The sequence below is a fragment of the Myotis myotis genome, unplaced genomic scaffold (genome assembly GCF_014108235.1).
Source record: "Myotis myotis isolate mMyoMyo1 unplaced genomic scaffold, mMyoMyo1.p scaffold_m19_p_14, whole genome shotgun sequence".
Classification (NCBI taxonomy): domain Eukaryota; kingdom Metazoa; phylum Chordata; class Mammalia; order Chiroptera; family Vespertilionidae; genus Myotis; species Myotis myotis.
In genome coordinates, this window is record NW_023416318.1 from 33148595 (window position 1) to 33172295 (window position 23701).

The 23701-nt window shown below is 44.3% G+C and overlaps 1 protein-coding gene across 4 annotated transcripts in view; it reads left to right on the top strand.

Moving 5' to 3' along the window:
• THADA (THADA armadillo repeat containing) overlaps nucleotides 1-22989 on the top strand; it is a 299278-nt gene extending 276289 nt beyond the window's left edge. For all 4 annotated transcript variants that reach the window (XM_036334726.1, XM_036334724.1, XM_036334722.1 and 1 more), the window contains 2 exons: nucleotides 19222-19391; nucleotides 20430-22989. In XM_036334726.1, coding sequence (XP_036190619.1) covers nucleotides 19222-19391; nucleotides 20430-20825 — 566 coding nt within the window. In that variant the 3' untranslated portion in view covers nucleotides 20826-22989. The remainder of the gene's footprint in view (nucleotides 1-19221; nucleotides 19392-20429) is intronic.
• The last annotated feature ends 712 nt before the right edge of the window (nucleotides 22990-23701 follow it).

A 23701-nucleotide genomic window follows, 5' to 3' on the forward strand; every position in this document is an offset into this window, starting at 1 on the left:
CTCTCTCTCTCTCCTTTCCTCTTTCTCTAAAATCAATAAACTAAGAAATAAATATCTACTAACATTCTAAAAAGCCAGTGTCTCAAGGAAATAATGGCCAAGGAGGGTAGGAAGCAGGGATTTAGACCAGTGGGAAGATAGAGAAAACAAGTCCCAAGCCCAAAACAAGGCCATAATGAACATGAGTCCTGGAACAAGGTTTGTACATGAGTTTGAAAACCACCACCCTCCCCCCCCACCCCCACCCTTTTTCTGTGTCATTGTTTGTTTACTTAGTCATTTATTCGACAAACATTTGTCAGTAGGGAAAATTGGAGAAGAATGGCTGCTAGGAGGAAAGTTCATCAGAACTGAACCTTAAAGAAGGGGTATAATTTCAGTGAGGGAAGATGGGGAGCACTCCAGAAAGACAGGGGGCCAAGGGTGAGGCCTGTTCAGGAAAGGTGTGAATCAGTAAGGTGCAAGCCTCAAGTGTCTGAGTAAGGTGGGTCGGATGAAGCTGGGATGCAGGAGAGGACCTTGGGATCAAGCAGGACTCTGTCACATGCAAAAGATGGAAAGTCCAACCCAAGCCACTTCAGCACAGAGGGGCATCTTAGGTCATATAAGTGAGAATCCTGGGGCGAGGGCTGGCTCCAGACGTGGCGTCATCAAGGGTTCAAACAGTCCCCAGGTCCTAATTTCTTGTCCTTTTTCCCCCTGGCTCTTCGGTTGGTCTGTTTTCAGATAGGCTCTCCTTTCCTTTGGAGTTGGAAGATGGCTACAGCGGTTCCAGCTATATCTGTGTCGCTACAATCTCATTGCTTTTCAATGGCTCTGGTTGGGTTCCAGGCCCATCCCAGAACTTATCTCTGAGGTGGGGGACTTGATGCCCTGATTGGCTTAGACCTGGGTCAGGTGTCCATGCCCAGAGTGGGGGGCAGGGTTAGGCCCACTCAAACCACATGGACCAAAATGTGTGGAGGGGCTGGCTCTCCAGGGTGAGATGGGGGGACTGCTATCCAAATAAGGTGAATGGAAGTTAGGCCACAAAAACAACAGATGTCACTAAAATCTGGAGTTCCGGGCCAAAGAATCTGGATACCATTTGCACCAGAGAAGCAGTAAAGCTTTTTGAACAAATAAGTAACGTGATCAGAGCTATGCATTAAGATTAATTCTGTCGCAGTTTAATAGCCGCCATATGCTTGGCACATGCCAGGGGCTCAATAAATATATATTGAATGAGAGAGATAAATGGGTGGATTAGGAAAAGAATGAAATTAAAGGTAGAGAGCATTCTTAGGAGGCCATTGTGGTAGTTTGGGAGGGAAGCTAGTAAAGGCAGTAACAAAGACCCATCAAGAAAACCAAGAGGCTCCATTGTCATGAAACTCAAATAAGGAAAAACTATCAAGAGGACAGGGTTGGTCAACCATGCCAAACACTGTCAAAAGGTCAGGTCAAAGAGGATAAGGATTGAGAAAATGTCATAAGAGAGTTGAGAAAGGGTTGAGTAGTGGGAAGTGAGAAGCCAACTTCAAAGAGTTTAGAAGTAAGGAGGAGATAGGCAAATAAAGGGCCCGAGTGTAGAGATTACTCTGTAACCTCATCTGTCTTCTCATCACCCCCCTTCAAACTCAGCCAAAAAAAATGCTCCTTCACCTCCCCACATTCCTCAGGCAGTACCTTATTCCATTTCCATGAACTTTATCCCCCACGATGCCCTTTTCTCCCATGTGTCTTTAGGCTCTCCTCCCTCTGCAGGGCTATCTCTCTTGTAAATATTGACTTTGCTCCTTTGTCCTAAAACCACATTTCCTAGACCCTGCTCTGCCTTCAAGCTAATGCTTTAAAAGAATCATTAGAGAAATTCTGAAGGTGGGAGGACAGAAGATTGAGTTTATATTGAATGTCCCATGTAGAATGTCCCGACAAGATTATCTGTAAGAATGAGTGGTTAGGGAGTAGGATATATGGACAGGAAGAAAGCTGGAACAGTTTATATAGAGGTTCAGTTAGGAGTGACCAAAAAATGAATGGAAAAATTGCCAGGGGACAGTGAGAGGCCAGCTGAGATTAAATAGCATGAATTTATAGAGAGCCTAATCAGCATACTGCCTCTCTTCAACTAGAATCTGTAGCTGAAAGGGGAACAGTAGGTTTGGGGAGAGGTGGTTGTGGAAAACTGCTGAGCCTGGTAGCAGGTCAAGTTGACCAAAGGATTGGGGGGGGGGGGGGGGGTGGTGACTAGGAAGAGCATCACAGACCCAGGGATATGGAGAAAGAGAGAGGGAGAGAGGAAAGCAATGGCCATGAGAAGTGTCAGGGTCAAGGATGTAGTCAGGATTAGAGTGACTCGATAGTTTCAGAGGAAGAAATAGGAAATTAAAAAGTTGTATTAGGGCCTAGGCCATGTGGTTCAGTCCCATGCACCAAGAAGTCACCAGTACGATTCCAGTTGTGGGGGCACCTACCCAGGTTATGGGCTTGATCCCTGAGGGGAGGGGAGGGGGGAGAGAGATGTGTACATGTGTACAGGAGGTAGCTGATCGATCTTTCTATTTTTTTTCCATTCTAAAAATCAATAACATTTTTTTAAACATTGCATTAAGGATATTAGAGGGGTCATATGGTATAAGAGCCATAGTGTATAGATTATGTGGTTTAAATCCCATATCCTAACCTGTGTCTCTGCTTATCTTGTTTATAACATGAGGTGCATAGAACCTTAAAATTTCATTCTAATAATGCATAAGTCATTAGTATATATTAAGAACTTATGATAGTGCTTGCGCATAGTAAGTGCTCAATAAATGTTAGCAATGATGATGTTCATTTAAAAGTGATGAAAAAGCTTAGAATCTGAGATCTTGAAGTTGAAATCATTCTAAGTAATGACAGATTCTCAGCTGCCATCATGGTTATTGGGAGTAGAGTGAAATTGGAGATGGAGAGTATTGGAATTGCAGAGGTTGAAGAATGGTCAAGCCAAATACTGGAAGGGACATCTTCATGAATATCGAAGTCACCTGTGGGATGACAGGAAGTCTGTGTCAATGAGAAAGGCCAAGTCTCTAGCCAAGGTTAAAAGGAACAGGAGGGTGGTTAGTATGGAATTCAAAAGAAGGGATATTATTGAGTGAAAAGCGGGAAAGGGTTGTCTGGTAATGGCAGGACACCCAAGTCAGACTGAGGGAGAGAAAGAACAGCCTCTACTGGAAATTTAGGAGTATGGCAGCTTCTGCCAGGAGGAGGAAGAAACAGGGAAAAATAAAAAATATGGGGAATTTGCTCACAATAGAACAGATTTCTATTGAAAAGAGCTGTTTTTCATAATAGCTTTTAAGAAAAACTATTCCCAAAAAAAAGAAAAGAAAGAAAAACCATTCCCCGAGCCTGGAGGCAAGTCTGAATAAGGCATGAGGGTGGCGGAGGAAGTGGAAAGGAGGTTTTGGAGTCAATTCCTGAGAAAGCCAATAGAAGGGGGCTCTGCTCCCTCACCTTGATTGTAGGTGTGCAGCATTAGACAAGCTGGCTCAGGACTGTGCGCTGGCGCTGGGCATGCCCTAGCTGGACACCACTCCCTGACAGCCCGCCCACATCTCCGCTCGGGGGGGGGCATGCATTTCCCAGATAGAGGGACCGGGAGAGCTGTGTTGGGGGCTTCTGCTTTTAGAAAGCAGGCGAATAGCTCTAAAGGGAAGGAAACAGGACACCAGCAAGCTTCGTGGCTGTGTTCTCTTCCAAAAGCGCTGCTCTGTAATGTAATTGTATTCTGACATGCTTTTTGCATGACGTCAGGGAATAGCCTCCCTTAAAAGCTTTCATGAAAAAGCACAACTATAAAACAGACTCAGGCACTGAAATGGAAACCAGATGAGTGAGTCTGTGTAATTTGGGTAAAGAGATTTCTCCTTGCAGCATTGTGATCTGATCTCTACTCTTTGCATAAAACTCTTCACGGGATCCACTTACATATGAGTCTTACCTTGCAGGTGCTTTTAGATGTAAAGTGTCTTGTTTTATTACTGAATGTGATGAGGTGCAGGAAAGCAAGGGCTCCCTCCCCAGTGGCTGTTCTGTCTGCCCTCCTAAAGCTTGTAACCTTTCTAGTCCTCCAAGTCCTAAACTTCTTGTCCTTGTGTGAGCCCAGCCTCTTGTACACCTTCATCTCTTCACCCCTCACAGCCCTGCTCAAGCTTAGTGTTTGGAAGATGTGTCCTGGGGAACCATACTTAGTGAAGAGGCCCTTCTTACCCACCCCCCTTTCTTTAAAGCCTCAGGGACACAGAATTGAATTACCCATCAGCCTCTGTTCTTGGCACACTTTTTGACTCCACCCCAAAGAGGTCCTTTCTTTTCTGTATTTTTATTTTTTATTGAGGTGGAAGTCACATAACATAAAACTAATCATTTTAAAGTATACAGTTCAGCCGGCCAGTGTGGCTCAGTGGTTGAGCATCAACCTATGAACCAGGAGGTCACAGTTTGATTCCCGGTCAGGGCACATGCCTAGATTGGGGGCTGGATTCCCAGTTAGGGAGCGTGCAGGAGGCAGCTGATCAATGATTCTCTCTCATCATTGGTGTTTCTCTCACTCTCCCTTCCTCTCTGAAATCAATAAAAATATATTTTAAAAAATAAAGTATACAATTAGATAGCACTTAGTATATTCATAATATTATTCAACCATCACTATCTAGTTTAAGAGCATTTTCACTATCCTTCCCCCCGCCCCCCACCCTCACCCCTTCGCACTCCCCACTCCATTCAGCAGTCACTCCCTATCCTCCCACCCCTCCTAGCCCCGGGCAACCACCAGTCTGCTTTCTGTCTCCAAGAATTTTCCTGTTTTGGGTATTTCATGTAAGTGAATCATATAATATATGACTTGTTTTGCCTGGCTTCTACAAGGTATAAGGTTTATATGGTTCATCCATGTTGTAGCATGTATCAGTGCTTTGTTTCTCTTTATGCCTGAGTAATTCTATTCCTTGGATATGTCATATTTTGTTTAGACATTTTGGATAGACATTTGAGTTGTTTCTACCTTTTGGGTATTGTGAATAGTGCTGCTATGAACATTCATGTACAAGCTATCATTTGAGTACCTGGTTTCATTTCTGAGTATATACCTAGGAGTGGAACTGCTGGTTATATGGTAATTCTCTGTTTAACTTTTTGAGGAACTAGAGCAGTGGTTCTCAACCTTCCTAATGCCTCGACCCTTTAATACAGTTCCTCATGTTGTGGTGACCCCCAACCATAAAATTATTTTCGCTGCTACTTCATAACTGTAATGTTGCTACTGTAAACACTATGTAATTATATATGTGTTTTCTGATGGTCTTAGGCGACCCCTGTGAAAGGGTCGTTCAACCCCCAAAGGGGTTGCAACCCACAGGTTGAGAACCACTGAACTAGAGATCTTTTCTTTTTTTTTTTTTTATTATTATTATTAGTTAAGGTATTACAAATGTGTCCTCATCCCCCCCATTAACCCCCAACCTCCCCCCCACACACAAACTCATGCTCCCATCCCCCCGTTGTCCATGTCCATTGGTTTGGCTTATATACATGTATACAAGTCCTTCGGTTGATCTCTTCCCCTTACCCCCGCCCTCCCCTACTTTCCTTCTGGGGATTGATAGCCTGATTGCTGTTTCTCAGTCTTTGGGTCTGTCCCTTTTCATCAGTCTATGTTGTTCTCTATAATCCACAAATGAGTGAGATCATGTGGTATTTATCTTTCTCTGACTGGCTTATTTCACTTAGCATAATGCTCTCCAGTTCCATCCATGCTGTTGCAAAAGGCAAGAGTTCCTTTTTTTTTACCGCAGCATAGTATTCCATTGTGTATATGTACCACAGTTTTCTAATCCACTCATCTGCTGATGGGCACTTAGGCTGTTTCCAAATCTTAGCTATGGTGAATTGTGCTGCTATGAACATAGGGGTGCATATATCCTTTCTGATTGGCGTTTCTGGTTTCTTGGGATATATTCCTAGTAGTGGGATCACTGGGTCAAATGGGAGTTCCATTTTTAGTCTTCTGAGGTAGCTCCATACTGTTCTCCACAGTGGCTGCACCAGTCTGCATTCCCACCAGCAGTGCAGAAGGGTTCCTTTTTCTCCACATCCTCTCCAACACTTGTTGTTTGTTGATTTGTTGATGATAGCCATTCTGACAGGTGTGAGATGATAACGCATTGTCGTTTTGATTTGCATCTCTCGTATAATTAGTGACTTTGAGCAGGTTTTCATATGTCTTTCGGCCTTCTGTATGTCCTCTTTCGAAAAGTGTCTATCTAGGTCCGTTGCCCATTTTTTTATTGGGTTGTTTATCTTCCTTTTGTTAAGTTTCATGAGATCCCTGTAAATGTTGGAAATTAAACCCTTATCGGTGGTATCATTGGCAAATATGTTCTCCCATGTAGTGGGTCTTCTTGTTGTTTTGTTGATGGTTTCCTTTGCTGTGCAAAAGCTTTTTATTTTGATGTAGTCCCATTTGTTTATTTTCTCTTTAGTTTCCATTGCCCTAGGAGCATTATCAGAGAAGAAATTTCTTCGGCATATGTTTGCGATTTCGCTGCCTGTGGATTCCTCTAGTATTTTTATGGTTTCCCGTCTTACGTTTAAGTCTTTTATCCATTTTGAGTTTATTTTTGTGTATGGTTTGAGTTGGTGATCTAGTTTCATCCTTTTGCATGTATCTGTCCAATTTTCCCAACACCATTTATTGAAAAGACTGTCTTGACTCCATTGTATGCTCTTGCCTCCTTTGTCGAATATTAATTGGGCATAGTGGTTTGGGTTGATTTCTGGGGTCTCTATTCTATTCCATTGATCTATATGTCTGTTCTTGTGCCAGTACCAAGCTGTTTTAAGAACAGTGGCTTTGTAATACAGTTTGATATCTGGTATTGAGATCCCACCTACTTTGTTCTTTCTCAGGATTGCTGCAGCTATTCGGGGTCTTTTTTTATTCCAGATGAATTTTTGGAAGGTTCGTTCTAGATCTGTGAAATATGCTGTTGGTAATTTAATGGGGATTGCATTGAATCTATAAATTGCTTTGGGTAGTATGGACATTTTGATGATGTTGATTCTACCAATCCATGAACACGGTATATTCTTCCATCTGTTTATGTCTTCCTCTATCTCTTTTTTCAGTGTCCTGTAGTTTTCAGCATATAAGTCTTTTACCTCCTTAGTTAAGTTTATTCCTAGGTATTTTAATTTTTTTGGTGCAATGGTAAATGGGATTGCTTCTGTAGTTTCACTTTCTGTAAGTTCACTATTGGTGTAAAGAAATGCCATGGATTTCTTAGCATTAATTTTGTATCTTGCTACATTGCCGAATTCATTTATTAAGTCTAATAATTTTTTGATGGAGTCTTTAGGGTTCCGTATGTACAGTATCATGTCATCTGCAAATAAGGACAGTTTTACTTCTTCTTTTCCAATCTGGATGCCTTTTATTTCTTCTTCGTGTCTGATCGCAATGGCTAGTACTTCCAGTACTATGTTGAACAGGAGTGGTGAGAGGGGGCATCCCTGTCTTGTTCCTGTTTTTAGGGGGAATGGTTTTAGTTTTTGCCCATTGATTATGATGTTGGCTGTGGGTTTGTCATATATGGCTTTTATTATGTTGAGGTATGATCCCTCAATTCCTATCTTGCTGAGAGTTTTTATCAAGAAAGGGTGTTGGATTTTGTCAAATGCTTTTTCCGCATCAATTGATATGACTATGTGGTTTTTCTCTCTCAATTTGTTTATGTGATGTATCATATTTATTGATTTGCGGATATTGTACCATCCTTGCATCCCTGGGATAAATCCTACTTGGTCATGGTGTATGATCTTTTTGATGTACTGCTGGATCCGATTTGCTAGGATTTTGTTGAGGATTTTGGCATCTATGTTCATGAGGGATATTGGCCTATAATTCTCTTTCATTGTATTGTCTTTATCTGGTTTTGGGATTAGGGTGATGTTGGCTTCATAGAATGAGCTGGGAAGTGCTCCTTCCTCTTGGATCTTTTGACATAGTCTGAGGAGGATAGGTTTTAGGTCTTCCTTGAATGTTTGGTAAAACTCCCCTGTGAAGCCATCTGGCCCCGGGCTTTTGTTTGCTGGAAGCTTTTTGATTACTGCTTCGATTTCCTCCATAGTTATTGGCCTATTGAGATTTTTAGATTCTTCCTGGTTAAGTTTTGGAAGGTTGTATTTATCTAGGAATATGTCCATTTCTAGAGGTCTTTTCTTGATGGATATTCTCCTAGGTCTGCTCTGGCAAAGAATAGTAGGCATATACCACCCTATCCCCACTCTCTACGACACTTTGACCTCATTCTACTCGATCTGGAAAGAAACCGAAGGAGTAAAGCCGAGGAACCAGGAGTCTCTGTGGAAGTGAATAAGGCCACCAAAGAGATGCTGGTAATCAGAAGGAAGATAGTCTGGGTGGGGGTGGGGGAGGGGTTGGGGTGGGGTGGAGAAGAGGTGAGGTGCTGAGAGGATTTGGGGCCCCTAGAAAATATTGTTGTAAAGCGGGGGAAGAATTTAGTGAGAAAGAAACTCAATTGCCCAGAATGAAGGAAGGTATGAACCTGAAACATGTGGCTGGTATGGCCAGTGCTCTAGTGATGGAGAAATGATGCAAGAGAGTTGTGGTCTTACCTATTCCTGTAACAATGGCGTAGGGAGCCAGGAAGAAAGAGCCTTTCATGCTAAAGACTTAGAACATTCAGGCGTTGAGGAGCCACTGAAGGCTTTTAAGGAGGCTTTAGAAAGATCACCCTGACCACAGGGTAGAGAATGGCTTGGAGAGGATGACGAGACAGGAAGCAAGGAGGCTGGTTAGAAGGTTACCATTGTTCTTAAATGAAGACTGGGCAAACCTGGGAGTGAGTGGGGATGGAAAGGCAGAACAGCTAACTGTGGGTACAGAGGTGAGGGCAAGGACAAACGCCACTGAGAAGAAAGGGCAGGAATAGCAGAGGAGAGCGCTCCGGAGAGACCCAAGGAGCTCAGAGCAGTGCGCACATGACCAGAGTCAGATAAGAGGTGAGAGAGGCCGAGTTTAGGGACAGGAAGGTTGTGGAAGCAGGCCAACCACTACTTGAGTGAGGACCAAATTCAGAAATGCTATGTAACTTTAAATATAATTTTTTAATCTGATTTATACCAACTTTGATTAATTTTCATCAAGAAACATTTCCCTGCCCTAGCTGGTTTGGCTCAGTGGATAGAGCATCAGCCTGAGGACTGAAGAGTCCCGGGTTCGATTTTGGTCAAGAGCATTTACCTCAGTTGCGGGCTCGATCCCCAGCCCTGGTTGGGGCGCGTGCAGGAGGCAACCAATCGATGTCTCTCTCTCTCTCTGTCTCTCCACCTCGCTTACACTCTCTTAAAAATCAATGGAAAAATACTCTTGGGTGAAGATTAATAAAAAAAAAAAAAAACCAACAACAACAAAAAAAACACCACACACAAAAAGAAACATTTTCCTGTGTAACTCCATCAAACCAATTTATTTCTTTTTTTAAAATAAATTTTATTGATTTTTTACAGAGAGGAATAGAGAGTTAGAAACATCAATGAGAGAGAAACATTGATCAGCTGCCTCCTGCACACCCCCCACTGGGGATGTGCCCGCAACCAAGGTACATGCCTTTGACCGGAATCGAACCTGGGACCCTTGAGTCCGCAGGCTGATGCTCTGTCCACTGAGCCAAACCGGTTAGGGCTCCATCAAACCAATTTAATTCCTTAATCAATTTTCTATGTAGATCAATTAAACCATTTTGTATGTTCTCCCTTATTTTTTTCTTTTAATAAGGATTTTTGCCTTTTTTTATTTCTTGTGTTTTTTTTTTTAAATTCTCACTTGAGGATATGTTTATTAAGTTTAGAGAGAGAGAAAGGGAAGAGGAGAGAGAGAGAGAGAGAGAGAACATGAATATCGCTCGGTTGCCTCCTATACATGCCCTGACCAGGAATCGAACCTGCAACCTAGGTATATACATTAATTGGAAATCGAACCCACAATCTTTTTGGTGTATGGGAGGATACTCCAACCAGCTAAGCCACCAGGCTGGGGCTCCCTTATTTTCTTAAGTAAATAGGTGTAAATTTAACAATGAAGAGTTGATTTTTGGTCAAAGATTTTAATCAGTAAGAGTTTTACCATCCCCAGTTTTAGACAGTCAGTTTTAATGTGTGCACATCCCCCTGTGTTGCTGCTGTAACCATTATTTGCAGTTTTCAATGTTACTAACAAATGACGACTTTGGTCAGTTACTGTGAATGTTATTGTGTGTTATTTAGCCATTGTCAGCTTACTTTTACGTTGACTGTTTTTACCAGTAACATTCATGGCAAGATCAAAACATCCTCAAGGTCAAAAACAACCTGCTCCTTTTCAGAGTTCCTCTTCCTCCTGATCCCTCCTCCCACCCTCTGATACAGGATCCTTAACCCCAAGATGCTCTTCCTACAGCTCCTTTACCGGGTAAATCCATCCTGCAGCAGGGCTCTTCTCTCCCTTCTAGTTGCCCAAGAACCCAGAGCCTCACTGTCCTGTTTTCTCTGAATTGTTCTCTCTTCCCTGGCCTGTTTTTGAAGAGAGGTTTTCTGTGGACTGTCCCGTCCCTCCCCTCACCCCAGGTTTCTCCAGCCTTAGCCACGCCTCTTCCATTGGCCCAGCCGGGGCAACAGGTGGTGTCTGATGCCTTCCGAAGGTGGACATGAGTTCCAGGGAGGCTGCTAGAGAATGCTGGTCACAGGGACAGATAGGAAAGGCCTGGAGAAACCTGGGAGTGAACTTTGTTTCAAGATACAAACTTCCCAGAAACTTTGAAATTACGGGCACTGAACATTTTGAGCACTGTTTTTTCTTTGTTTTGTTTTGTGTGTGTGTGTGTGTTTTTTAATATATTGATTTTTTTACAGAGAGGAAGGGAGAAGGATAGAGAGTCAGAAACATTGATGAGAGAGAAACATCAATCAGCTGCCTCCTGCACACTCCCTAATGGGTATGTGCCCACAACCAAGGTACATGCCCTTGGCCAGAATCGAACCCGGCACCCTTGAGTCCGCAGGCCAATGCTCTATCCACTGAGCCAAACTGGCCACAGCTTGAGCACTGTTTATGCATCTTCAAATCACTTTGTGTGTTGAGGAGTCATTTAGACCTTGATTTGCTGGTTATATACCATGGATGGTTTTGTTCTGTTCGGAGCTGTAGGGGCTTGGGAGTGAGGAGGGGAGCTCTCTGCATTCTGGGTAAGGCTGGGGCATGGTAGTAGGGAAAGCCCTCAGGAGAGAAAAGTGATCTTCTTGGACTTGTATGATTTCAAATGTCTAGTGTTCAGTTATACTTCAGGACCATCTGCACCATGACCTTCTATAGCCCACAGTGTGTTGGGGGAGCTAGGCAGCCCCCATTGAGGCTCTGTTCTGTGTCCTGACCCTGGACTGATCACATCCTCAGGGAGCTTAGCATGACAGCTCTGCTGAAATGAATCAATAATTTGGTTTCTTCCTCTCTCCCACCCCAAGCCCTGAATAAGCTAAAAGGTGTGAGTTTGGGAGTGGGGGGCCAGGAGGAGTAAGGGCCAGAGAAGCTTCAGGAAGAACTCAAAAGGAGCTAGTCAGTCTTTAAGCTCAGGCTGAGAGTCCCCTGTAAAGAAAGAGAAAGAAGTTCCAGTAGTGAAATAAGCTAAAGAAAACTGGAGTGACTTCAAAGAAAGGGAAAGAGAAATTGCAGGATCCGAGCTCATCGCTGAGGAATGTGGAATGTGTCTGCAGACCCATTGAATAAACTCTGCCCAGGCAGGGGAGAGGAGGATGATGGAAAAGGGGTGTCATGTTGCCCAGGCACCCCCACCACAGGATGTCCCCCGTGTGTAGGCATCCTCATTGTACCCCACCTCCGCCAAAGGCTCTTTTGCCTGCCTTCACAGCTCACTTGGCAGGGTCAGGGAGATGGAGAGAGAGGGCTACATTGCCCCTTCCAGGAGGAGTGTTTTGGGGTAAGTGACCCTATAAAGAGGAAAAAAGCACAAGGCACTTACCTTACAGGAAGAGGTGCAGGTGATAAACACATGGAGGCCAGTGGAACCACCAAGGAGCAGGCAGAGTGCAGGGGAGGTGCTGGAAAGGGCAGGGCTCACTTGGAGGGGGGGCTGACTCTGTACCTTGCACAGGAGAGGCCTAACACAGTTCAGGTCAAAGGAATCCCTGCTAAACAGAGGGAATGCCAAGTGTGGCCCAGACACTGTTGTTCAGAACATCTGTGCTCTGGACTCAGCTCATTCCTCACCCTGTTGCCCCTTCACATGCCAGGGCCCCAGGGACCAGGGTGAAGCCCACGTGCACCTCACCCCGTCCCGCTAAGCTTGGGAGGGAGCCACAAGCAGCAGGACGGTGAGTTGCACACAAAACTGGTATCACTGCAGTACCCTGAAACTTTCAGCAGCTGGTGGTTGCCACTCCCCACCTCCCCAAGCCAAAAGCCCCTGGGAGAACCAGGTCTTTTTCACAGGCCTTGTTGCCTGAGGGTAATATTTGTTTGAATCCATTTCTTAATCTTTGGTGTGGTTGGAAGTGAACAAAATGCAAGTATTTGTATAAGCTTTGAGCTTTAATTTAACCAGCTAAATTTAATTTAATTTATCAACCCCTTTTTGGTGAAGTATGACCCTACTGAATAAGAAGTGCACACTTTGCCCTAGCTGGGTAGCTCAGTTGGTTAGAGCGTCATCCCAATACACTAAGGTTGTGTGTTCGATCCCCAGTCAGGGCACATGCAAGAATCAACCAATCAATGAATATGTGGAACAACAAATTGATGCCTCTCTCTCTCTCTCTCTCTCTCTCTCTCTCTCTCTCTCTCTCTCTCTCTAATAGATTTTTAAAAACATGTCAGAGAATTGAAAAAGAAGAAAGCTACCCAATTCTTTTTTAAAAAAGTGCATACTTTTTACTCTTATTAAGTTGCTTATTTGTTTTCATTCACGTTGTCTACATTCATTTTTCTAAATCAGTTAGGGGGAGTGTGTGTGTGTGTGTGTGTGTGTGTGTGTGTGTGTGTGTGTGTGTGTCTAGATTCAGGTAGACTGTGAGCTCTTTCAAGGCAAGCACTGTGGTCAGGCTTCCTCCCAGCAACTGGAAGGAACTTGGTCACAGAGTGGGGTTTTTTTATTTTATTACTAGAGGCCTGATGCACGAAATTCGTGCAAGGGGCTTGGACCCTACAGCCACGGTCGCTGCCTCTGCCTTGGCCCCACAGCACCGTGGCTTAATCCGGAAGGTCGTCTGGAAGGTCGTCCAGTATAATTAGCATATTATGCTTTTATTATTATAGATAACAGCTTTACTAAGATATACCATATACATACCATATAAGTCACCCATTTAAAGAGTACAATTCAATGGTTAGCATATTCAGAGAGTTATGCAACCATCAACACAATCAATTTTAGGACATTCTCATCACTCTGAAAAGAAACAGCACACCCTTTAGCATTTACCCTTCATTCCCCCTGTATTAGTTTCCTGTGGCTGCTGTAACAAACTGCCACAAACTTGATGGTTTAAAATAACAGCAGTGTATTGTCTCACAGCTGGTGGGGGGTGGGGGACAGAAGTCGGAAATGAAGGTGTCAGCAGGGCCACACTCCCTCTGGAGGCTCTGGGGAACAATCCAGTCCCGCCTCTTCCAGCTCCTGGAGGCTGTCGGCATTTCTTTGCTTTTGTCACTCCAACCTCTGTCCTTGTCTTCACATCGCCTTCTCTGTGTGTCTGGTGTCAAACCTCGCTCTGTCTCGGTCAATAGAACATTTGTGATGGCATTTAGGGTCCACCCAGATCACACAAGATTATCTCCTCATCTCACTGTCATCAACTTAATCACACCTGCAAAGACCTCTTTTCCAAGTAAGGTAATCTCATAGGTCCTGGGGACATGACATGGATATCTTTTAGGAGACCATTTTTTCAGCTTTCCATACTCTCTATGCCCCCAGCCCAGATGTAATTCACATACCATAAAATATACCATATTCAAGTGTACATATGTACAAATTGTCATATATTCATAAGGTTGTGCAACCTTCACCACTATCTAATTCCAGGATATGTTCATTAATCCAAAATGAAACACTGTATCTATCAGTAGACAGTCCTCTTTTTCCCATTCTCCAACCCCTGGCAACCACTAACCTGTTTTTTTGTCTCTATGATTTGCCTATTCTGGACATTTCATATAATATAAGTGGAATTGTACAATATGTGTTTGTTTGAATCTGACTTCTTTCACTTAGCATAATGTTTTCAAGACTCATCTGGTTGTAGCATTTACAAGTACTTCATTCCTTTATGGCTGAATAATATTCCATTGTATGGCTGTAACACATCTTATTTATCCATTCATTGGTTGGTGGATATTTTGGTCATTTCCAATTAACAATGCTGCTCTGAACATTCATGTACAAGTTTTTCTTTGGACTATGTTTTTTATTTCTCTGAGTTGTATCCCTAAAAGTGGGAGAAACTTTGAGACTTTCCAAAATGGGTGCACCATTTTACATTGCTACCAGCACTGCATGAGAGTTCCAGTTTCTTCACATCTTCACCAAAACTTATTACCTGTCTTTTTTATTATAGTTATCCCAGTAGTTTTGATTTGCATTTTCCTGATAGTTAATGATGCTAAGCATCTTTTCATGTGCTTATCGGTCATTTGTATATCTTCTCCGGAGAAACATCGATTAAGATCTCTTGCACATGTTTTAGTTGGGTTATTTTTCTTTTTATTATTGGGTTTTAAGAATTCTTTGTATAGTCTAGATCAGGGGTGGGCAAACTTTTTGACTCGAGGGCCACAATGGGTTCTTAAACTGGACCGGAGGGCCGGAACAAAAGCATGGATGGAGTGTTTGTGTGAACTAATATAAATTCAAAGTAAACATCGTTACATAAAAGGGTACAGTCTTTTTTTTTTTTAGTTTTATTCATTTCAAATGGGCCGGATCCAGCCCGCGGGCCGTAGTTTGCCCACGGCTGGTCTAGATCCAAGACCCTTGTCACATATAGGATTTGCAAATATTTTCTCCAAGTCTATGAGTTATCTTTTCACTTTCTTAATGATATTCATTGAAACACAAAAGTTTTCAGTTTTTATAAAGTCTAACTTTTCTTTTGTTGCTTGTACTTTTACTGTCATATTTAAGAAACCATTGCCTAATAATACAAGATCACAAAGCTTTACTCCTGTGTTTTCTTCTATGAGTTTAATAGTTTTCGCTCTTAAATCTCAATCTTTGATACAGTTTGAGTTAATTTTTTTGTATGTTGTGAGGTAGGGGTCCAGTTTCATTCTTTTGCATGTGGATATCCAGTTGTCTCAGCTCACTGGTTGAAAGGACTATTCTTTCTCCCCAATTAATGGTTTTTGGGCACCCTTGTCAAAAATTGATTGACCATAAGTGTGAGGGTCTAATTCTAGGCACTCAGTTCTATTCCATTGATCTGTATGTCTATCCTTATGCCACTACCACACTGTCTTGATAATTGCAGCTTTGTAAGTTTTGAAATCTGGAATTGTGAATCTCCTAGTTTTGTTACATTTTTCTAAATTGTTTGGCTGTTCTGGACACACAACAGGTTCTTCAGACACACTTATTGCTTAGTCACTTGCTTTCTTATTTCCTTGATGGACCAGCGAGCCTATGAAAGCCCAGCTGGCCTTCATAGTTGGTTGAAAAATTTCTCTCCTTACTCTTCAACCTCCTTGTGAAGGGGATCTGGACTGTTCTGGCTGAGCTGTCTTAGTCCAGGACAAGGTAGTAAAAGAGGGAATGTGATGGGATGAATCTGGCCCCTTGAACACGAGACTTAAATCCAACTAATCATCTTCCCACCCCCTTCCCAGCTTTCCTTCCCCTTTCCTCCTCATCTTGCAGGGTTGGTGTTTGGCTGGTTATAATTCCATCTGGATCCACTTTCAGCCAATGCACCACTTCTCCTCTTGTACCTCTGTTACTCCTATCACTCTCCTGCCACTGCCTAAGCATGATTCATGGCCAAATGGTGCAGGAGGGATGATCTCTGTCCTGGCAGGTGTGCTGTCTGGCCTTCCTTGTGGCATATCTGGTCAGCTGCACGTGTCCTTGATGGACCTAATAGCAGGGTTACCTGAGCTGCAGGCACTGATTTTGCTGGTACGTGAAAGTGTTGTCTCCCCTGTGGGGCTTTCAGCCCTTGCCTTAAGGAGACAATAAAAAAGAAGGAGTCAGAGGGCAGATCTTCTAGAAAGCTTTCAAGATAAGCTGACCTGCTGCTGGTGCCACAATACCTAGGACTTATAACTTTTACCTTTCCCCCCCTCAAAACATAGCCCTCAGCTGGGAGCTTTTTAAATGACTAAAAGTGATAAAACCAAGTCTGACTTCATCTCTATAGGGTCCAGGGAGTGTTTCTCCATTGCCTCCCTGCAGGTTAGGGGCAGCCTGTGCACCCAGGTCAACTTGACCCAGTGCCACCATTACTGACTGTGTGGACTGGACCTGTTTACCGAACCGTTATGTGCATAGCTTCCTCATTTGTTCACTAGGGATACTTCCCTCAAGGTGGTGGGAGCAATTAGGGTTCAATAGAAGGAAAGTGTTTGTTATCCTATCTAATAAAGAGGGAATATGCTAATTGACCCTCACACCGTCATAAAGATGGCAGTGCCCACAGCCAATAAGGGGGGAATATGCTAATTGACTGCCACACCCTCAAAGATGGCGGCGCCCACAGCCAATAAGGAGGGAATATGCAAATTGACTACCATGCCCTCAAAGATGGTGGTGCCCACAGCCAATATGGAGGGAATATGTGAATTGACTGCCATGCCCTCAAAGATGGCGGTGCCCACAGCCAATAAGGAGGGAATATGCAGATTGACTACCATGCCCTCAAAGATGGCAGTGCCCACAGCCACAGATGGTGGCGTCCAGTCCCCTCAGCCCCACCAGGACCCGGCCACTCTGTGCACCCACCTCCAGAGTCCCCCGGTCCCCTCAGCCCCCCAGCTGCCCAGGGCCAGCCTGAGGCGCAGGATCTCAGAGCCATAAACTGGAATGTTCTGAGCACCTGCTCTGTGTTTAATCTGGTACTGCTCTTCATGTGACTGTTTAATTCTGAGGTTTGAAAGATGCCAATTAATTCTACCTCCTCCCCAAACAAGTTCTAAACCAGGTGAGAACTATAGGTAGAGCTAAAAACAGGGATTGTATTATAGGTGAAGGCTGGGTCAACACCTGGCTCAGACTTACAGCCAGAATGCACCTTCATACACACCTCTATTTCTGTTTCCCAGTTTAACTCCTGGTTCCGGGCTGCAGAGCCAGCTGTCTGGGGAGCAGGGGCACTAAGGGAAAGGTGTCCTGGGGGTTGAGTCGAGGCTCTGAAGGTGGTAACATCAGTCCCTTGGCTGCTTCCTGAGTCAAGGTGCTGCTCCAAGTGCTCTAAGTAATCCTGGCCCTGCTTATCTCACCATAGAGACGGTGAGATCTCTGGAATGTTTTGCTAATCTCCAAATCCATGTTCTGCATACACCATGAAACTTGTCCATTTCATTTTTTTTTTTATAGCCACTTACTGGTAAAGCTCTGTAACTATACACAGTCACAGTGTATTAACCTGTCTGAGCCCTGGATTCCTCACCTGTGAAGTATGGTCATACCCAACCCATAGGATGTTGAAGGACTGGAGAGACAGTACTTAGTCAGGACCCAGCACATGATAGGCTCTCATAATAGGTTTCAGGCTGGTCCTACACCATGGGGAACTCGGCCTTCCATTCCAGACGCTGAGCCAAATGAGCTGTGGGCTGGAATTGGAAATGTGAGGCCAAATGGTCTGTGAGCTGGAGCTGGAAATGTGGATTTGGGAAAGACAAGGTCTCAACAAAAGTGTGTTATTGAAAGACATGCACCGGTGCATGGATGGATCTACAGAGGTTCATTGGGTGGTGGGGTTCCAGTCCCATGTTTCAGACCTCCTCCAGGTTGGGGGTAGAAGGGGCAAGGTTGTTTGTGGAAGTGTCAACACCCTGAGCCTCCCTTCAAACCCATATTTAGGAATCTCAGGCAAGATGGTGAAGTAAGCAATGGTTTCCCCAAGGCATCCACTTCCTCTTTCAACAGCCTTTACCCAGCCAGCAAGGAAGACGAGTGTCTGAAAGACGAAGTCACTATGAGACCAGCCAGCAAAATCTGAGCTAATCCCAGCCCACCACCTGCTGTTGTACAGCTTGTGAACTGTAACACAATAGTTTTTGCATTTTTAGATGGTTGGGGAAAATCAAAAGAAGAATATTTTGTGACATGAACATTACATGAAATTCAAATTTTATTGGGACATAAAGTTTTATTGGAACACAGCCACAACCATTTGTTTACATATTGTCTATGGCTACTTTCAGCAAAATTGAGTAGTTGTGACAGTGTGAAATATTTACTGTCTGGCCCTAGCTGGTTTGGCTCAGTGATTAGAGCGACAGCCTAGGGACCGAAGGGTCCCTGGTTCGATTCTGGTCAAGGGCACATACCTTGGTTGCAGGCTCCTCCCCAGCCCGGGCCCTGGTTGGGGCTCATGCAGGAAGCAACCAATCAATGAATTTCTCTCATATCGACATTTCTCTCTCTCTTTCACTCTCTCTCTCTAAAAAAAAAAAAAAATTAGTTGGAAAAATATCCTTGGGTGAGATATTTTATACACACACACACACACACACACACACACACACACTGGCCTTTTAAGAACAAGTTCTCTGATTCCCTGCTCTAAGATGTTAGAGGTTCTCTGTGTATGTACCCAGTGGGATTTGCTGCTGTAGAAAGGAGCAAACCAATGGAATTTGGGCATGTGGCAGGCCTGCAGAGGGGACACTGGGTGGGAAGCTTTCCTGATAACCTTCCAGTTACACTAAGCAGGCTAAGGGGAGCTAAACGTCTAGTCCTACAGGTGTGCTTGCTCCTGTCCACACTGAGAGACTAGCTGTGTAGACAGCAGGACCCAGAAGAGGGTTGACAATCTTTAGTGAGCCTATCCCACCAGCCTCCCTGCCAGGCTGGTGGCATTGGTGTTGTTACCTGAGGCCCTTCATGTCCCCAGAATCCCACAGAGCCTCCCGGGGTTGGCCCTGAGCAGCACACTCATTTCTCACCTCTCTTGTTTCCACAGAATTTGCCTTCTGCCAGGTGGATGCCTCCATCGCACTGGATATGGCCCTGGTTGTGCTGTGTGACCTGCTCCAGCAGTGGAACCAGCTAGCTCCTGCACTCCCAGTCCTGCTGGGATGGCTGTTGGGAGAGGGCGATGACCTCATGGTCTGTGTGGAGAGCGAGCATCAGGTAGTCCTGGGGTCTTGGGGAAGTGGAGGTGAGGTGGGAGTGTCCTAAACCCACAGGATACAGCACTTACAGGTTAACGCGGCCTAACACGACTGCTGAAACGTGCTTCTGAATGCTCAGAAACTTTCCAGATGACCATGGCAGCCTGCTGGGCACTGCTGGGGCAGCTCTCGTGCTGGCTTTTGGGGTTCGGGTCTATGGGGAGAGAGGACTTTTTTAAAAGAGGCTCCTTGGAAGTTGAGAGTTGAATTATGGAGAATTGTATTAGTCAACAATGGAGGAGCCAGAGGCTCCATGTGGTGAGGTCTGAAGGTGAAACATTTCCAGAGAATCGGGGTCCTTCCAGGGTATTTGCTAATTGAAGAAAACTATTAGCCCCTTCAGGCGGGGGACTAGTCCACATACAGGAAAACCAAGACTAAGACAAGCAGCAAAAGCATCTTCACAACTTCCTAGCCACAGTGTCTGACTCAGATGGCCTTCTTGGCATCACCAGCAGGCTGAGAGTTCAAAAGCAGCTTGTTGATGGGAAATTGAGAAACAAGATAAAGTGTCTGTGATAAAATGGCCTTGAAAATACCCGACATTATAAAAATTTAATTTCATACTCAGAGACTAGGTAGTGTCTCGTGTTTGGTAGTTTGCTCTTTGTTCTGCTGCCGAGAGTTCCCTTCCTCCCTCCTCTCTGGTTTCTAGATGCACCTTTATGTGTAGGGCCCACCCCCATATCCAGGTCCCCTTTTCAGCACCAGGCCCCCAAAATATCTTGGCTTGGAACCACAAACACATCTTTATCAAAGGTCATGTTAAGTCTGAAGGAAAAAATTCCTCTCCGGTAGAGAAGTACGACGAGTGAAAATAGAAGGTGACCTTCAAGGCTGCAAGTGGTGTGTGTAGCTGGTGTTGACAGGCCAGCGTGGGCCCTCTCGCCGGTGGGGGAGGGGACACGCCTCTTCTGCACCTGGTAGGACGCTGATCTGGACTGGGGTTTGCAAGCATCCCCTGTAAGGTTGACTTTTGGCTTTTCATTTGATTTAGGTGGAAGAAGACTACCTGTTTGAAAAAGCAGAAATCAACTTTTGGGCTGAGACCCTGATCTTTGTGAAATACCTCTACAAGAACCTCTACCATCTCCTCTCCAAGTCCAGCTGGCATCCCCTGAGCCCTGAGAGGCTCTGTCATCTTCAAAGGACAGCGTCAGAGCAGTGCCACCTCCTTTCCCAGCTCTTGAAAGAGCTGCCACCACCTGCTGCGTTCCTGAAGACAGTGGAGTTCACGAGACTGCGCATTCAGGAGGAAAGGACCTTGGCTTGCCTGAGGCTGCTGGCCTTTTTGGAAGGAAAGGAAGGGGAAAACACCCTAGTTCCCAGTGCTGCTGACTCTCCAGCAGAAGCAAATCAGTTAACTCTTCCAGGAACAGAAATGGCTTGTTGAAGAAAGAAGACTTGCTGGAGGGTGAGGGGGGGCGGGGTGGGGTAAAGGTGGATTAGTCCCCACTAAACCTGCAGGAAATATGTTGAACATAAATTCACTTTTTTTTTTTTTTTTGCCCTTCATACCTCCCCGACTTCTGTGAGTCCAGTCTTTCTACAGAGGAGTTTTTCATCAGTTCACTCATTCAAGGCAGCCTGGTTTATTGCAGCTACTGTAGGAAGTGAGGCTACCTCGTTGAATATTTGCTCTGTTCCCAGGTGCAGGCCACCTGTGGGCCTGAATTAGTCTTTTTCATCCCCCCCAGGACCTCTAATGTCCAGCCATAGCCAGCCTGCATTTTCTGTGAATTGACTGCTTAGAATTGGGTTTTGACACATGATTCCCACCTCCCCCCCCTTTTTTTTTTGGCTGGATGTAGGAGCTGGATTCGTTGGCAAACGGCCCATTTGGTCAGAATTCTAAACTTTATTCCATTTTAGCTAAAGCAGAAATATGTTCCAAATGTTGGATGGATCCTGAGAGTATTAAGGATCAACTTCATACAAATATGGTTTTCATTATTGCCCGCATGTGTGAGTCCTGAGTGACCTACACATGCCATTCTAATTATTAAAAGAGCCATTGAGAGCTCCTACCCCAGAAAAAGGTGTTTGTGCTAATACTAGGATACCTGATTTAGCTGCCCAGTGAAAGCATAGCCTCTTGGCTGTTAGAAGGAACCTGGGGAAAGGAGAGCCAGAATAAATGGTGTATTTGATGCCTACACTGTTTACTATCATTTTCTTAGTGACAATAACAAAGGGTTTCTTATTTAGGAGCCAGAAAATACATTGATCCATTTCAGTGATTGAATCTAGCAAGCCTAAGGGTTTTCTTCCTCAGACTCCCAGCAGGTGTCACTCTTGCATACATTTTGCTGCTGGTCCTGTTTTTCATTGACTTGCCATTTTTAATTTATCTCAGAGTAACTGTAACCCTCAGGCAGTTATCTTGAAATTCGTAGCTTGGATGGGTCATAGCCTCATCCACATTCATTTTTCATCCTAGTTATCTGAAAAAGCCATTTCAGCAATCGTACATAAACCTGGCCCAGCTTTTAGGATCTGTAAATATTTTAAAATACTTTTCAGGTGAGCAGTCTCTTAGAATTATATTATTGATGTTTGAGGGTCTGAAGAGGCAGTTTAGAGAAGAGAGAGTTTGATATGGTCATTTCCTACTGCAGAAAGGCTTTTATTTCAGGTATAATTTGTCTCTCTCTGAAAGAAAACCACCTAACACTAAAAATACAGCCACACTAGAAGTATAAAGAAATGGCTCTTTAGGGAGGGAGAAAAGTTGACTTAGTGTCCAAAGTTTTGTCTTAGCGAGAATAGGCGATTCCTTTGCTGGTTTTGCACCATTCAGCTCAAAGTGTGGTGTGTGTTTTTTTGTGATCCTAAATTAATTTCCTGGTTAGGCATCTGTGTGACTCACGTACACTTGATGGGAGGTTGCCAACCTAATATTTCTTTTGTTCTGAGAAGGCCTGGCTGGTGAGAAGTCAGGGAATTGTTGGCATGATGTGCTGATAACCATGGTAGAATATTATGAAACTGGCCCCAGCAAAGTCAAGCATTCCCTTTTTTTCTCCATTTAAAATGAAATACAAGCAGTTGCATAATAAAAAAAATGTTTTACACCAGCAGGGACTCTGTACCAAAGCATGAACTATAGCATGTTTATATGTTATCTACAGAATCCTTCTACCAAGCCTGCAAAGTGGGTGTTTACATAGCTGTTGACTAGGCAGAATTACCCTAGGATTTGATCTTGGCTGGTTGTGGACAGCCTGGAAGGACAGGAGGGACAGATGTGTCACTGGTTTTGTATCTGAAATCCTGTTGCTCACCTCCAATACCAGTGGCTAGGGAAATGGCTATCCTACACTTTCCTGATTCCCAGGGAAACTGTAGAATACCCTACTGTCAGGGCCACCGTCAAATTGTTGTCTTTGGGGTTATTTCAACAAAGAACAAAACAGAACAGCCAGGGTTCTAGGAGCGTCAGCAGCAGCACTACTTTGTGATGTGATTAGCAAAGCCAGCTCTATCTAGGGGCCAGGGAAGGCTGGGTCAGTCATAAGAATGAAACAGTCACCCAAAGGCAATAGTGTGGTAAAGGCGGGGGGAGGGGGTGGTGCGGGGGAGGCTAGAAGAGGTCAATGGGGGGAAAGGGGGACATATGTAATACTTTAAACAATAAAGATTATATATATAAAATGCTAATATGCAAGGAGTCCCCTCGGGAGTTCAATCGCTCACTATGACGTGTGCTGACCACCAGGGGGCGGCATGGAATGAAGGAAGGCCCTGGCAGGCAGCTGGGGAAGGGAGACCCCAGTTGGCAGCTGGAAGGCCCAATCAGTCCTGATGGCCTGCCAGGCCTAGGGACCCTACCCATGCACAAATTTTGTGCACCGGGCCTCTATATGTAAAAAAGAATGAAGCAGTCACCTGTTCTGAGGGCACTATCCTCGAGTCTAAAATTTGGTGCCCCTATTTCTGCATGCATGATTCTGCCCACCGCTAGCCATCTGGCCATAGTCCAGGGGCCTGGCTTCCTCCGTTTTTATGCTATGTAAATTTGCTTTTAATAGGATGGATTTTACTTAACTTTTAAACACCTTTAACAACTCATTTGCACCTTGACAAATGAGTAAATGAGAAATGAGTAAAGCAGGAATTCTTAGTTTCACCAGAAAACTTAAGTACCAAAGAGTCCTTGGTATACAAAAATCATGTGATTTGCCTAAAACCACATGGCTTGGAAGGGGCAGGGTCTGAACTTCAAGCCCTAAGTTTCTGATCCTAAAGTTTTTGCCCTACCCAGACTCT